The sequence below is a fragment of the Thamnophis elegans genome, chromosome 16, assembly GCF_009769535.1.
Source record: "Thamnophis elegans isolate rThaEle1 chromosome 16, rThaEle1.pri, whole genome shotgun sequence".
NCBI lineage: Eukaryota > Metazoa > Chordata > Lepidosauria > Squamata > Colubridae > Thamnophis > Thamnophis elegans.
Window position 1 is genome coordinate 25,213,056 of NC_045556.1, and position 12,873 is coordinate 25,225,928.

General features: G+C 48.2%; 2 protein-coding genes across 4 annotated transcripts in view; one reads left to right on the forward strand and one right to left on the reverse strand.

Annotated features, from left to right (window-relative positions):
* MAP1A (microtubule associated protein 1A) overlaps positions 1-9,023 on the forward strand; it is a 38,962-nt gene extending 29,939 nt beyond the window's left edge. Inside the window, exons 5-6 of one of the 2 annotated variants that reach the window (XM_032233713.1) lie at positions 3,923-4,152; positions 4,255-9,023. In XM_032233713.1, the coding sequence (XP_032089604.1) occupies positions 3,923-4,152; positions 4,255-4,410 (386 nt within the window). In that variant the 3' untranslated portion in view covers positions 4,411-9,023. Of the gene's footprint in view, positions 1-3,922 lie in introns of both variants that reach the window. The other variant, XM_032233712.1, reaches the window with a different exon arrangement.
* The window catches only part of PPIP5K1 (diphosphoinositol pentakisphosphate kinase 1), a 56,069-nt gene continuing 47,684 nt past the window's right edge, over positions 4,489-12,873 (reverse strand). For both annotated transcript variants that reach the window (XM_032233715.1, XM_032233714.1), the window contains 2 exons: positions 11,464-11,601; positions 4,489-9,906 (listed from right to left, as the gene is read on the reverse strand). In XM_032233715.1, coding sequence (XP_032089606.1) covers positions 9,590-9,906; positions 11,464-11,601 — 455 coding nt within the window. In that variant the 3' untranslated portion in view covers positions 4,489-9,589. The remainder of the gene's footprint in view (positions 9,907-11,463; positions 11,602-12,873) is intronic.

A 12,873-nucleotide genomic window follows, 5' to 3' on the forward strand; every position in this document is an offset into this window, starting at 1 on the left:
GTAACTATAAGTTAATGGCTCTGAGTTGCAGTCTTGAGGATTTCACACAGTTCAGGTAGGGGGAAGAGCAGACAGAGAAGAGACTACTTCTTTTTTCCCAAAGAATTTTTTTTTATTCCCTTACATACCAGTTTAAGTATACCTTCACATAATTGTTATTCTTCTTTACATTTATCATTCTTATACATTTATTATTTCATTTAATAAGTTATAATGTACAATTAGGGTTGCTTTATTTACCATCCCTTCCTCCTTTTGTAACACTGCCTTGTTTTCCCTTTCTTTTCTCCCTCCCTTCTCTACTTCCTTCCTTCCTCCTCTCCTTCTCCTCCCTTCCTCCAGGCCCTTTCTCCTACTCCTGCTCTTCCTCTTCACATTCCTAACCTCTCTCCTTCTCTTTCTCTCTTCCACCCTCCTCTCCTTACCCCTTTCTCCCCCCCCCCCCCGGTCTTCCTTTCATTCTCTCCTCCTCTCTCCCTTTCCTTTTCTATTATTGTTGGTGTATATTTCAAAACTCAGTTTATGTTTCCTTGGGATGGTATTTCCACAAACCCAAATATAATTTAGTATCATTTCTTATTCCCTTACCTTCACTAGTCTACCTTAGTAATGTTTCCCCCCTTTATATTTCGCTCTTGAATATATACTTATATATTTAATATTTTCTTTTCTGTTTCCTTCCCCCCCTTTTCCATTTAATAGTGCGTCGTCTGGGTACTTTATCTTCTCCCTACTTTATTTTCTAGTTTGCTTTCTCTAGCCAGTCATAAAATCTCCGAACGTCTTGAAGTTCTCCGATTCCTCTTTATCCTTTATTTTCATTGTCAACCTATTCATCTCTGCACAATTAATATCTTTTTTATTATCTCTTCGTTTGTTGGTAGCTTATTTAATTTCCAATTTTGGGCAAATACAATTCTCGCTGCTGTAGTTACATGTATAATCAAATAGGTATCCCCTTTCTTGAATTTCTCTGGGATAATACCTAGTAGAAATATCTCTGGTTTAAATTCTATTTCTTGTAACATTTTCTTTAACCATACTCTTATTTTAGTTCAATATTTCCTTGCTTCTGCACTTGTCCATCACATGTGGTAGTATGAATCTATTGCTTGTTGACATTTCCAACATTTCGCTGACTTGTCTTTAAACATCTTAGCTAGTTTTCCCGGTGATATGTGCCATCTGTAAAACATTTTGTATAAGTTTTCTTTGTAAGCTGTTGACATGGTTAATTTATAATTCCTTTCCCATAGTTGTTGCCACTTTTTTAGTTCAATCGTATGGCCAAAATTCTTTGCCCAAGTTAACATTATATCTTTCACCATTTATTATTCTAGCATAGTTCTTAATAGGTAGCTATATAGTTCTTTGATTATTCTTTCTCCCGTTCCATAAGTATCTTAACCAACTCCAAACTTCCCAAGTTAAAACCGTACTCCCTTTTATCTTTTTCATATGTCTATTGTTTTTGCAATTGTGAAAAACATCCTATATCAATCCCTTGTTTTTCTAATTCTTGTTTTTGTTTTAGTTCCCCCCTTTCTGTTAAGATCGAATAATATTGTATCGAATAATATTTTTCATACTACTAATATTTGGATGTGTCAGTGCTTTCATTGTTGAAAGCCACATTGGTATTTCTAAATAATGTTTCCCTTTCACTCTTTCCCATATTGTTAATAGTCCATTCCTTACATGTCTTTGAAAATAGCCATGTGCCCTACTTTTATCATACCATAAAAAAAGCATGCCAACCCAGTTGCAAATCATGCCCCTCCAGTATCAAGAATCTTGTATTTCTCAGTAAAATGCATTCTTTCATCCAAGCTAGACCTGCTGCTTGATAGTACAATTCCCAGTTTGGTAATCCAAATCCACCTCAAATCCTTGCATCTTGTAACATTTTTATATTAATTCTTGCTTTTTTCCCTTGCCATATATATTTCCCCTTTTTCTGCAAAAAGTGAATAAGATGAGAGCAATAATTGGACAGTGTTTCCAGGTGGGGTCTGCCTAATATAAACTTCAGCAGCAAGCCCAGATCCTGAAATATATGGAGTTTTACCTGATTTTCAACTGGTCAGCTGTCAAGAAATTGAATTCTGGTTCCTATTGCTAATGGAAAGAATACAGAATGACCTATGGTGGATCCTGACAGAAACCAGGTGGGATGGTTCGGTGTGAATTGGCACAGGGTGTGCTACCTCTAAGTGGCAGAGAGAGAGAAAGAGGAGCCCTGTGTGTTCTATGTCACACCATGGTCAAGCAGAACTTATCTCACAAACATGGACAGGTGGGCACAGCTCCCTTCCATAGCTGATTCACAGCCCTAGTATTTAAAGATGGGACATAGTGGCTCAGTGGCTAAGACGCTGAGCTTGTCAATCAGAAAGGTCGGCAGTTTGGCAGTTTGAATCCCTAGTGCTGTGTAAGGGAGTGAGTTCCTGTTACTTGTCCCAGCTTCTGCCAACTTCGCAGTTCGAAAGCATGTAAAATGCAAGTAGAAAAATAGGGACCACTTTGGTGGGAAGGTAACAGCATTCCATGCGCATTGGCCGTTTAGTCATGCTGGCCACATGACCACAGAGACATCTTCCGACAGCGCTGACTCTTCGGCTTTGAAACAGAGATGAGCACCGCCCCTAGAGTCAGGAACGACTAGCACATATGTGTGAGGGAACCTTTACCTTTGCGATAAGGAATTTGTAAACAGCTATTGAGACTAATAACCATTGAGGGTCCAATCTGTGCATTTCATAGAAGCATGGAATCACAAGGTTGGAAGAGACGAGGCAGGAGTCCACGTATGACCTCAGACAAATAGTTGTCCAATCTTTTCTTGAAAACCTCCAGCTATGGAGTGTCCACCATTCCAGAAGACATGCTAATCCACTGCTTAATAGTGTCAGGAAATTCCTCTTCATTTCCAGGTGCCCATTCCACCCATTGCTTCTTGTCCAGCTCTCTGGTGCTATGGAGAATAGATCAATGGTAGCCTTTCAAGTATAGGAAGGCTGCTGTCATGTCTCCCTTCAGTGTTAAGCTGAATATACCTATCTTCATAAGATTTAGCCTCCTGACCGCTTGTCTTTGTTGCTCTTCTCTACACACTTTCTAAAGCCTCATCATTTTTGTATCGCGTTGACCAGAACTAGATGCAGCATTCCAAGTGTGGCCTCGCTAATGCAGTATAGAGTGGTACTATCACTTCCTGTGATCTTGATGCTATCCCTCTGCTGATGAACTGCATTGGCTTTTTTTGGCAGCTGCTGGCTCATATTCAAGGAGTGATCTATTAGGCCATCTAGATCTCTCTCACAGTTACTCGTATTGACCCAGGTACCATATATTCTAGGTCAATCTCACTTTGTCTAGGTAGTTCATAAGGGAGAGAAAGTGGGTGCACTCCAGCATCTTTATACAACTATCATTTCAGTGGTTATGAGAAAAAATTATGCCCGAGAAGATTGCTTTCCATCGAAATGGCACTAAAAAGAATTTTAAAAGATACCAGTTCAGATCCTCAACCTTGTGTATGAATGTGGACAGATCAGCAGAAAAGCAGAATGCTGGTTTCTACCAAGCAAATTGTCCTTTGGTTATTGGGATGTGTCCCACAAGGATTGTCCTTGCTTCATAGGGATTAGAAGAATCCAGGAGGGGCCTTGCCACCAGGGCCCGGCAGCCTTTAGGGAACTGGCCGGGCTTTGGGACTATTTCTGGCCCAATCTCAAGTTCTAAAGGTTATCTAAAGTTCTGTTTTGTGAACCATCTAGCATACTTTTGCTATTGCAAAAGATCAAATTTAGTAAAATGTAAAAAAAAAAGATGTTTCTTAGATTGTTTCTTGCAACCAAATAATAAGAAAAACTTACCAATTGTTTCATCCTTTATCAAGTTTCCATTTTCTCTCCACAAGTTTCCAGCAGCCCCAAAAGCTCCTCCACATCACCTGGACCACCTGTCTACATGGACTTGGCTTACATCCCCAACCATTGCAGTGGGAAAAACGCAGACCAAGAGTTCTTCAGGAGAGTCCGAGCTTCTTACTATGTTGTCAGTGGGAATGACTCCAGTAGTGGGGAGCCAAGTCGTGCTGTCCTGGATGCCTTGTTGGAGGGAAAAGCCCAGTGGGGGGAGAATCTCCAGGTAGGTGCCTGGCTGGCCTCCCTTTTTTCAGGATTGGTGGTGGCCAGAATTTCAGTGCAGTCCACAACCTTTTCACACGTGGTCCATATCTATTGTTTCCAGGTAACCCTAATCCCAACCCACGACACAGAAGTGACACGGGAATGGTACCAGCAGACACATGAGAAACAGCAGGAGCTGAAGATCATGGTCTTGGCCAGCAGCAGTACTGTGGTGATGCAGGATGAGTCTTTCCCTGCATGCAAGATAGAGTTCTGAGGTCTGAGCTTCCCCTCCTTTCCTTCCCCTCCCACGCAGCACTTGGAAGACCCATCTGCTCCCCACTGCTTGATTTGTTGCCTTTCCTGAGCGTCAGCTGAACTCAGCAAGAGCAGCACTCCATCCGTGTGTGGTTCTTGCTTGCCAGAGCCCCCGAGACCTGTCCCACATGCCTGGAGACGTGTGCAGAGTGGCCCCACCACTTCTTTGCTCTCCCTGGAATTGCTACCAAGGAGTTCATCTCCCTTGATTTGGTTTGTCTGCCCCATCTGCCCTGTTCCTTCTCATCCCATGGCTGAACTCCCTCCTGCTGGATTCGTGGATCTGGCTCTTGGACAATCCTAGGAGGGAATGTTGGGGACCCCACTGGAAGAAGACAAAGGCCTGATGGAGAAGGCAAGGCTCTTGCCCTCTAGAGCAAGCCAAGCAAGGAGGTGGCCACAAGGCCCTACTTTCTGGGGAAGCTGAACCGAAGAGACGGTCTCAAGAGAACAGACATAAAGTGGCAAATGCTACTTTGGCAACTCAGGCCCTTCAGAGAGATGGCACAACCCATCTTCCCCTCTGTGGCACAATAATTTGAATGGGGGAGGTTCCTGTGATGATCTGTGCCCAGGCTGCCCTTTTGCCCTTGTCCAAGGGCCTGAGGCTGGGATGGCGTCTGCCACTCCACCCACAGCTCTCATCCTCTCAAAGGCCCAGCTGAAAGCAAAATCTTTCGCTTTCTGTGACGAGGGCTTTCTGGATCAGCACATCCATGCAAAGCTGTCTGTGCCTGGGATGGGTGGGCGGTTGAGGCAGCAGCATTGGGAACTGTCTGGTGCAGTGCTGAGCAGGTTGCAAGAAAGCCTCCCTTTGTCCTCTGCCGGTATAGATCAGCTTGGAAGAACCAGATGATACCTGGCACTCTTCAAAGGAGAGGGCAGCCGAGGAGAAATAGAGCAGTGGTATTTTTTTTCCAGTTATTGTTTAATTTATTAATTTTTAATGACATGTATTTTTTCATGTACAGGTATAGTTGTTTTGCATTTGTGTTTAAAATGTTTTGACTTTTATTGTAGGCTCTTAACTCCCAGGTCACAGGGTACTCACGTTTCTAAATGCTGCAAACTGACAGAGGATGAAGAATTATCCCTCCCCCCATCACATTTGAATTCTTTGGTCTGCAGGAGCCCAGATCAGCCTTGGGACATCTGGTTCTGGATGAGGGGAAATGCATGCCAACCTTTGTGGTTCTCATGGCTTGAATTGCTGCCCTTCTGACTGGTGTTTAGCTAGCAGACCAAGTGTATGTCTGTAGTTAGACAAGTGAATGTTCTGACCCACTGATGAATGTGTCTTAGAAGCTGAAGCTAAGGGGTGGGGAGACAAAGAACTGTTCCTTCCTCTTAGGCAGTAGAAGGTCTCTGACCCATCTGCTCCTCCTCTTCTTCCTCCTCACACAGCCCTGCCTGAGAGTCACTCCAATATTTTGTAATTTTGAAGCAAGCTTCAGCAGTCTCTCCTTACCCATTTTACGGCAAAATTTATAAAAATGATTGCTCATCCTTAGCCATGAGAACCAATTTGACCTTTGGCAGCCCAAGGAGAAAAATACTGCTTCTGCTGTTCCTGCATGTGGCAATTAGTACCCGAGTACTCCTGTTCCTCTGACTCACTTGGCCTCGGGGCAAAGAAAGAGAAGCCACACATCTGCTGAGTGTGGTGGAAGTCTCACCTAAACAGCACAGTTCTCCTCTGGCCCTTTGGCTCCCCGTTAGGTCTGTCCCCCTCTAACATCTCGCCTGCCTTCATTTCTGTGTGCAATACGCTGTAATGCTAATATCCGCAAAGGAATGGGTCTGCGCTGACCAATAAAGCAACATTAACCACATGATCTGTGTGAGGCTCTCCCTCCGGCGCGCTGGTGATCGCAAGGCCAAGAGAACCATTTTGGCTCAGGAAGGCCCAGTTCCTCTCGATTGAAGGCACCTGGCCACAAGAATGGCCACAGAGTGGCCCTGTGACCCCTGCCTCAATCCAGCCACAGCTGCGCACATTAAGAATTAGGAACATGAGTTCCCGAACGGGCTGTGCCCTAACAAACCACAGCACAGTGGAATAGCTTGATGTTGTACGTAAGATGCTCTGAGTCAATGGCTGGGTCCCCATGACGGGGTGCTGGAGGAGAAAGCAGCACAGAAGGAGTGGCTGTGCTATAGGTCTCTCTTCTTTGGCACTGTGAGTCTGGCTGGGAAAGGGGAACTAGGGCTCACCAAGCCCCCTCCCCCCCAGCCTTCAGGTGGAGGGGGATTTCCAGCTTCCTTTTTGCTTCTTTGTTCTCTCCCCCTCCCTCCAGCTGCTGGCAATGTAATAGCTGTAACACTTTCTTTTAGAGATTGCATAGATCTCCCCCTCAGTCCCCCAAATACCCTGGAGAACTCCTATTGGGCTGAAGAAAGGAGCAGAGAGAAATTGCCACTCTTTATGGGCAGAGATTCCCACAGGTTTTGGGGTCAAGGAGGATATCGGAGGGATCTGATTTGGGAGCAAGTTTGGGGGAAGTGAGAGAGGCCTTAAACAGGACAACTAAAACAACAGGCAGCGAGTGAAGGCTAGTCAGCCAGCATGAAGAAGGAAGGCACTTCAAGATGACAAGCATCTGCGCTCGATTCCTGGACCTGGCCACACCTGGAAGGCTGAGCCCTTCCTCAGGCTTCATAGAGTTTGCATTCCCCACATCAGGCCCCCAGACCAGCATGGGGAATGACCCCTCAAACGTTGCCACACAATTTAGAGGTGCTGGGCTGCTTCCATTTGAGTAGCACATAAGCCTGCAAAGTGAAGTAAATGAAGCTGAGATTATCCTGGCAACGTCCCAGGCATCCGGAACCGACATGGCCAGATAGCTGGCCCAGCCCTATTTTTGATCCAGAGTCTGGCAACTGGAACTGTCCTCTGATCCTGGAGGGCTTGGTGGGCCTTGGAAGCCATTTCCCTGTGAAGAGAGTTCTCCTCGCTTCACAGCACTGGCACTTCTCTGCGGTTGGTGCTGTTCCCCCTCCCTGGTCTTCCCAGGACCCGGGATCTGAGCTGTGAGCAGGACTGTAGCTAGTTCAGCCACGCACCCACCTCTGCCTCTCGGCTGGCCTCAGGAAGCCGCCCTCCTCTGCGCTCTGGACTCAGGCACAGTATGGTAGCAATTGGGGTGAGGGTGGGCGGGTGGGAGAATCAGCCAGAAGTGCTGATGGGGAAAACTGAAATGGGCAGCAAAAGATACCTCCAGCGTGGTGCAGCTGTGGTATGCAACAGCTCTGAGTCATCACAGTGTTTAGAAGGATTTCTTTTGCCTTTATTGTACGTTATCTGCCCACTCTACATTCCACCTCCAGTTGCACAAACTCCCTGACAGGGCACACTTTTATTCCAGCTGCCTGTTTCCACCCTTTGTGTAACTCAATCAGAGATTTCAGCACACCACCTTTCCTAGGAAGCCCCCCACTCCACCCTGGGGGTCTTGGCAGTTTAACTGTCATTTCAACATCCAGGAGTCTGTTTGTCCACAGAGCCTCTCGCTTGAACTCCCTCCAGCCGGTGCAACCAAACTGCCCTCCACCCTTCATTCTTCCCCCTCCTGCTGCCTTAGCTCCTTCAGCAAGAAAAGGACAGCTAGAAAGCTCTCCCCACATCTGCCAGACCAGGGGAAAGGGGGAGCAGCATCTGCCCACAGGAAACTGTCTTGCCTTGCAGCTGTGGCAAGAATGCCGCCAGAGGGTTCTCCAGCTTGAGATAACACCCACAAGCATCTCTCCAATCTGCGGTCCCTCCTGGCCTGCGAAGGGCCCTGGGCTCCCTCCAGAGAGGTGCTGCCACACAGTTGCTGCAGCTCAAACATGGAATGTTATAGCAATCCACTTTTAACTCGTTTCGTCTGCCTCTTTCTTAGATGCAAATGATCTACTGAAAAAGCACTGCCAGAATGACCACACCAGGCTTTGGAGAAGCAGCCTGTCTGGAACCATTTCAAGCCATTGCCAAGAACGTGAGATGTGATTCTCCATTCAGATTGAAGCTGCTTTGCCTTCCTCCAGGCTGGAGGCCCTGGAATGAGTTGGCTGGCTCTTCCTGTACCCACCTGCCTCCCAGCTGCTTCCTTTTCCCAGAAGGACCAATTTGTTCTCCTCCTCTGCAGAGCATCTTTGGAGAATGTGGGAAAGCTGCTTGAAGGCCAACAGCCATAGGTCTCTGAACCCCTCCTTGTAAGCATCCTCAGAAGCACCCCTAAATTTCATTGGGGACTTCTTCTCCTGTTGTGGCACATCTGTAGGGGGTCAGATTCCGAAGCCCATCTTCTGTGGTTCTCATGAACAAATCCAGGCAAATATGATGTGGCATCAACCATGCCTCCCCCTCCTTTGACTGGAGATTTGTAGAAATCAGACAGCCTTTTGGCCAGTCCTTGGCCAAACCTTGCTCCTTAACATCCTCACCTCCCCTGGCTTTCCAGGCCTCCTCAAACTCCTTCACAACAAACTGCTCCTGCCCAGGGAGGCTCTACTCTTCGGCCCCTTTTCCACATCCCTCTCCGGCCTCCCCAGAGGCTAATGAGGCTCTACGTCTCAGTCCAGCAGAGAATAATGATGCAACCGGGGCCAAGAGTGCTTTACTACAGATTGTACCTACAGCACAAGGACTTCGTAAGGGTGTCATAATTCAGAAACACAGAAATCTTAACCAGCAACACTTTGGACATGACATCTCCCCCCCCCACCACCAACCATTGATGCATAGAATATATTACTATTTGCACTTGGTAACACCCCCACCCCCACTCAGCAACTGATTTGTACATTTCTAAGAAAACCTGGTTCACTTGGTGATTCCAGCAAGGCTGGAAAGAAGCTTCAGGGAGGCCAGTCCGCTTTCTACACCATCCAAAGGCCAAAGCCATGTTCATCGCTGCTTCCGTGGCTTCACCAGAACCCCAGGGGAAATCTGGAGTGCACAGTCCCCTGGGCTGTTCCTGAAGCTTCCTCAGCTCCACTGGGGCAACATGGCTCCACGTTGGAGTCTTCACCGCTCTGGGCCTTGGCTGGTCAAATGGCAGTCTCCCAGGTGCTGCCGAGGAGCAGAAGATGCCCTCTCTCCCTAGGCAAGGTCCCTGAGCCCCTCGCTCGGGGGGCCTTTTAGGCAAGATCTCTCACACCTCTTTGCTGTTCAGCCTGTCTGGCTCCGGCTCTGGGCCACACGGCTGCCCCTCTCCCTCCTTCGACTGTTCTTCCCCCTCGGCTGAGGCCTCCTCCAACCGATTTTGCTCTGGCCCCACCGCCTCCTCCTCGCTCACTGCCAAGAGCTCCCCCCAAGGGATGAAGCCCTGCAGGCCCACTTCTTCCACGCTGAGAAGTTCCTCACTGGGGGGTCTATCGCCAGGCTGGTCCTCGTGGAAGCAGCTGGCCAAAGGCGGCAAGAATTCCATGAAGCTTTTGCTGGAGGCCACATCAAGCAGGATGCTCCCCTCTGCAAGGCAAACAAAAGGGGGACTGTCATGGGCAGATCCTTGGCCAGGACCCAGTACAGCATGATCTCTACAGCACCCTCAGCCAGAAGGAATCAAACACCCCCAAGACCCTCCTGCATGGGTAGCCCCACTTCCTGCTGCTCTATTGGCTGCCAAGTGCTGACAGCTGCAAAAGAGCAGCTTGAGAACTGAAGGGGTGGCAATGTTGCCACCCCTTCAGTTCCCTGAGCCAGCCATCACCCCCTGGCGAGACTCAGGTGGGCTGCTCTTCTGGCTACCCCAAAGCCTTTCTTTCCCATTCTCCAGCATAGGGCAACAACCACCCATTCCCTTCCAGAAAAAAGACTCCAGTACAGAAGAAACAGGGCACAGCCAAGGCTCCCCCAATCATTTCAGATGGGCACAGCCAGCACCCTGAGTCACTTGCAGCTCAGGAGTCTGGGTAGGCAAAGAAGCCATTGTTCCTGGGGCCTCTGGAGCCTTTAGCCCATCATGGCAGCAGCTCTTTTGGAAGGTTTTCTGCTCTTATTGGAAATTCATGGCTGCTGTGGTGCCCCACACCATGGCATGGGCTTCCTTTGGGGAAAGTCTTCAGCTCTTCCAATAGGTGTCTTGAGTTGCACTCAGAGCAAGGCCAGCAGATTTAGCCAAGGTTACTTGCACAAACCCTTTCTTGGGTTATCAACCTTGGTGCCGAGCAGATGGGAAGGTGGGGTGGATACCAATAGAATCAGGACTGCTTCTTCGGATGGTTTGTGAGCCTAGCTTGGAGATCACACAGCGGGGTGCTCACAGTTCTTCTCAGATACTCGGCCTGCCCTTCCCTACCTGCTGCCCAGGGTTGGTGCTGCAGTTTAGCTGACCTCCAGCCAGGATTGTTCAGGCACTGAGACCAACAAGAGATTGTGGTTGGCTCAGAAATGAGGTTATGGACCTCTAACAGATCTGCCTGTTCCACTTAAAACTGGAAGGGAGGCTGCTGAGACAAGCCAGCTCTTCCCATTGGCTCTTTCGATCTGTAACTTTCAGCTCTTACCCCAATTGAATCCCGACTCCCCCTCTCCTGTGCTGAAACAGCACCCAGGACCTGCTGGACACTTAATCCTCATTCCCTGACATCTGACCTTCCTTTGAGCAGCTCCAGTAGTGCAGGGGAAGATTTTGGAACTCTAAAACTTGCCCAATAAAAGAAACCCCTAGGGGGGGTTGAACTCTGCAGACATCTTTGCCATTTGGGCTCCCCTGGCAGATTAAGGAGGGCCTTGGGGGGCTTAAACAACCATGACACTGTTCGTTTTGTCTTGGCATCCCCTTGGATGTCCTCCTGCTTTGGTATCCATTTGCCAGCAATACAAGAATTCTACCGCATGCCTGACCTTTTCACTTGTTCTGATCAAGTGAAGCTGAACAAGCTGTCTCTGAATTAGACATGACGGCATGTCTATCAAAGGCATGACACAAAGAGAAACCAAATAAATATGGCTTTGAGTTCAGAGCTGCAGCCCAGGATGCCCAGCCCAGAGGTCCCTCCCCTCTGTCCCCTCCCAAGGGGTTACCTGTGCCAGGCCTCGGCTGGGCGTTGGGGCAGCTCCCAGACAGAGTGGTCAAGAAATCGCTGACCTGGCGAAGAGAGAGGCAGTTGTGCAGCGTCTCCAATGGGTAGATGCTGGGCACCATGGAGCAGCCTTCAAACCCTGCAGACCAAACACAGCAGTGTCAGTGTTGGGGAGCCTTGCCCACCCAGCCTGCTTCCATTCCAATCACCCCAAGCGTCAGCAGCAGCAGCTCTGACCCTTTCTGAGCCTCCCCCCCCCCAAATCAAAGCAGAAGAGCAGCAGAACTGACAGCTTCCCCTTCACACTGGGGGCTGAGGGGGGTGCATCTGCAGTACAAGCAGCGATGAAAGCCGTCTCCCAGGCCCCATCATTGTGGGGGGCTGGTCCTGGGCTGCAACCTTAATGCTTTTGGGACAGAAACCCCTGGACAGTCCAGGAAATGCTGCAACAGCAACTGGGAAAAGCGCCTGTCTGCAGTTGCCTCCCACGCTTGTCCAGAGTGGCTGTGCTGCATAACAGCCCAGGTCTCATTCGCTGACTTGGTTTAAATTCATGCTGTTTTGTGCCATTTCTCTGTTTTATTCTAGAGAAAACCTGTTAAGGAGGTTAACACTGGAGGGCAGCACTATTTGGGGTGCATCAAGATGTGGGAGCAGCTATTGGGGACAGACAGAGACCATTGGGGCTGCCTCTCCTTTTCATTGTTTCATGAAAAATGATTGGCGGCTTTTTAAAGACGGCTCTGTGCTCTAAGAGTACTAAAACTGAGTTTTTATACAGGCATGACCTCACAGCCAGCAGGAGAGCTGCCCACCCCACCCATTGGGACAGTGGGGAAAGCAACGTCATGGTGGGGGTGGGGGGGAAATCTCTGCTTCCTTCCTTCTGATTTGGGTAGGAATGCCTGAAAAAAAAAAAGCCAGATTCTCAGCTCAAATGCTCCTTAACTGGTACAGAGCAGAACAAATAAACCCAGAAAAAGCCGTGATGGACACACTTTGGTACTTATACAAATAGGAAACAGACCACAAGCATACCAATTTTTTTGGAGGGGGGATAAGAAAGTGAATGAGAGATATAAAGGGAGGATTATAGCTCAATGCCCATCTCCTAAAAAAACAAAAACATTTTCAGGGAAGGAGATTATTTCTACCTGTGTTATATCTTGCAAAATAGCAAAACCAGCCAAGTGTCATTGTTTTTTGTGGATCCCTGCGCCAAGGCTGCTTAAGATTAAAATTTGCATTTTGGAAGGGGGAGCCTCTTAACAAAATGGCTTCCCTCTCAAATAGTAGACAGGAGGTGACTGGCTCGGATGTGGGCAGGGTCCCTTGGTGGCCTTTCAGGTGCCTATGAACAGCAGCTCCACAACGGGCACAACAAAGCCATCGGCCCACATGAAAAAGAAAT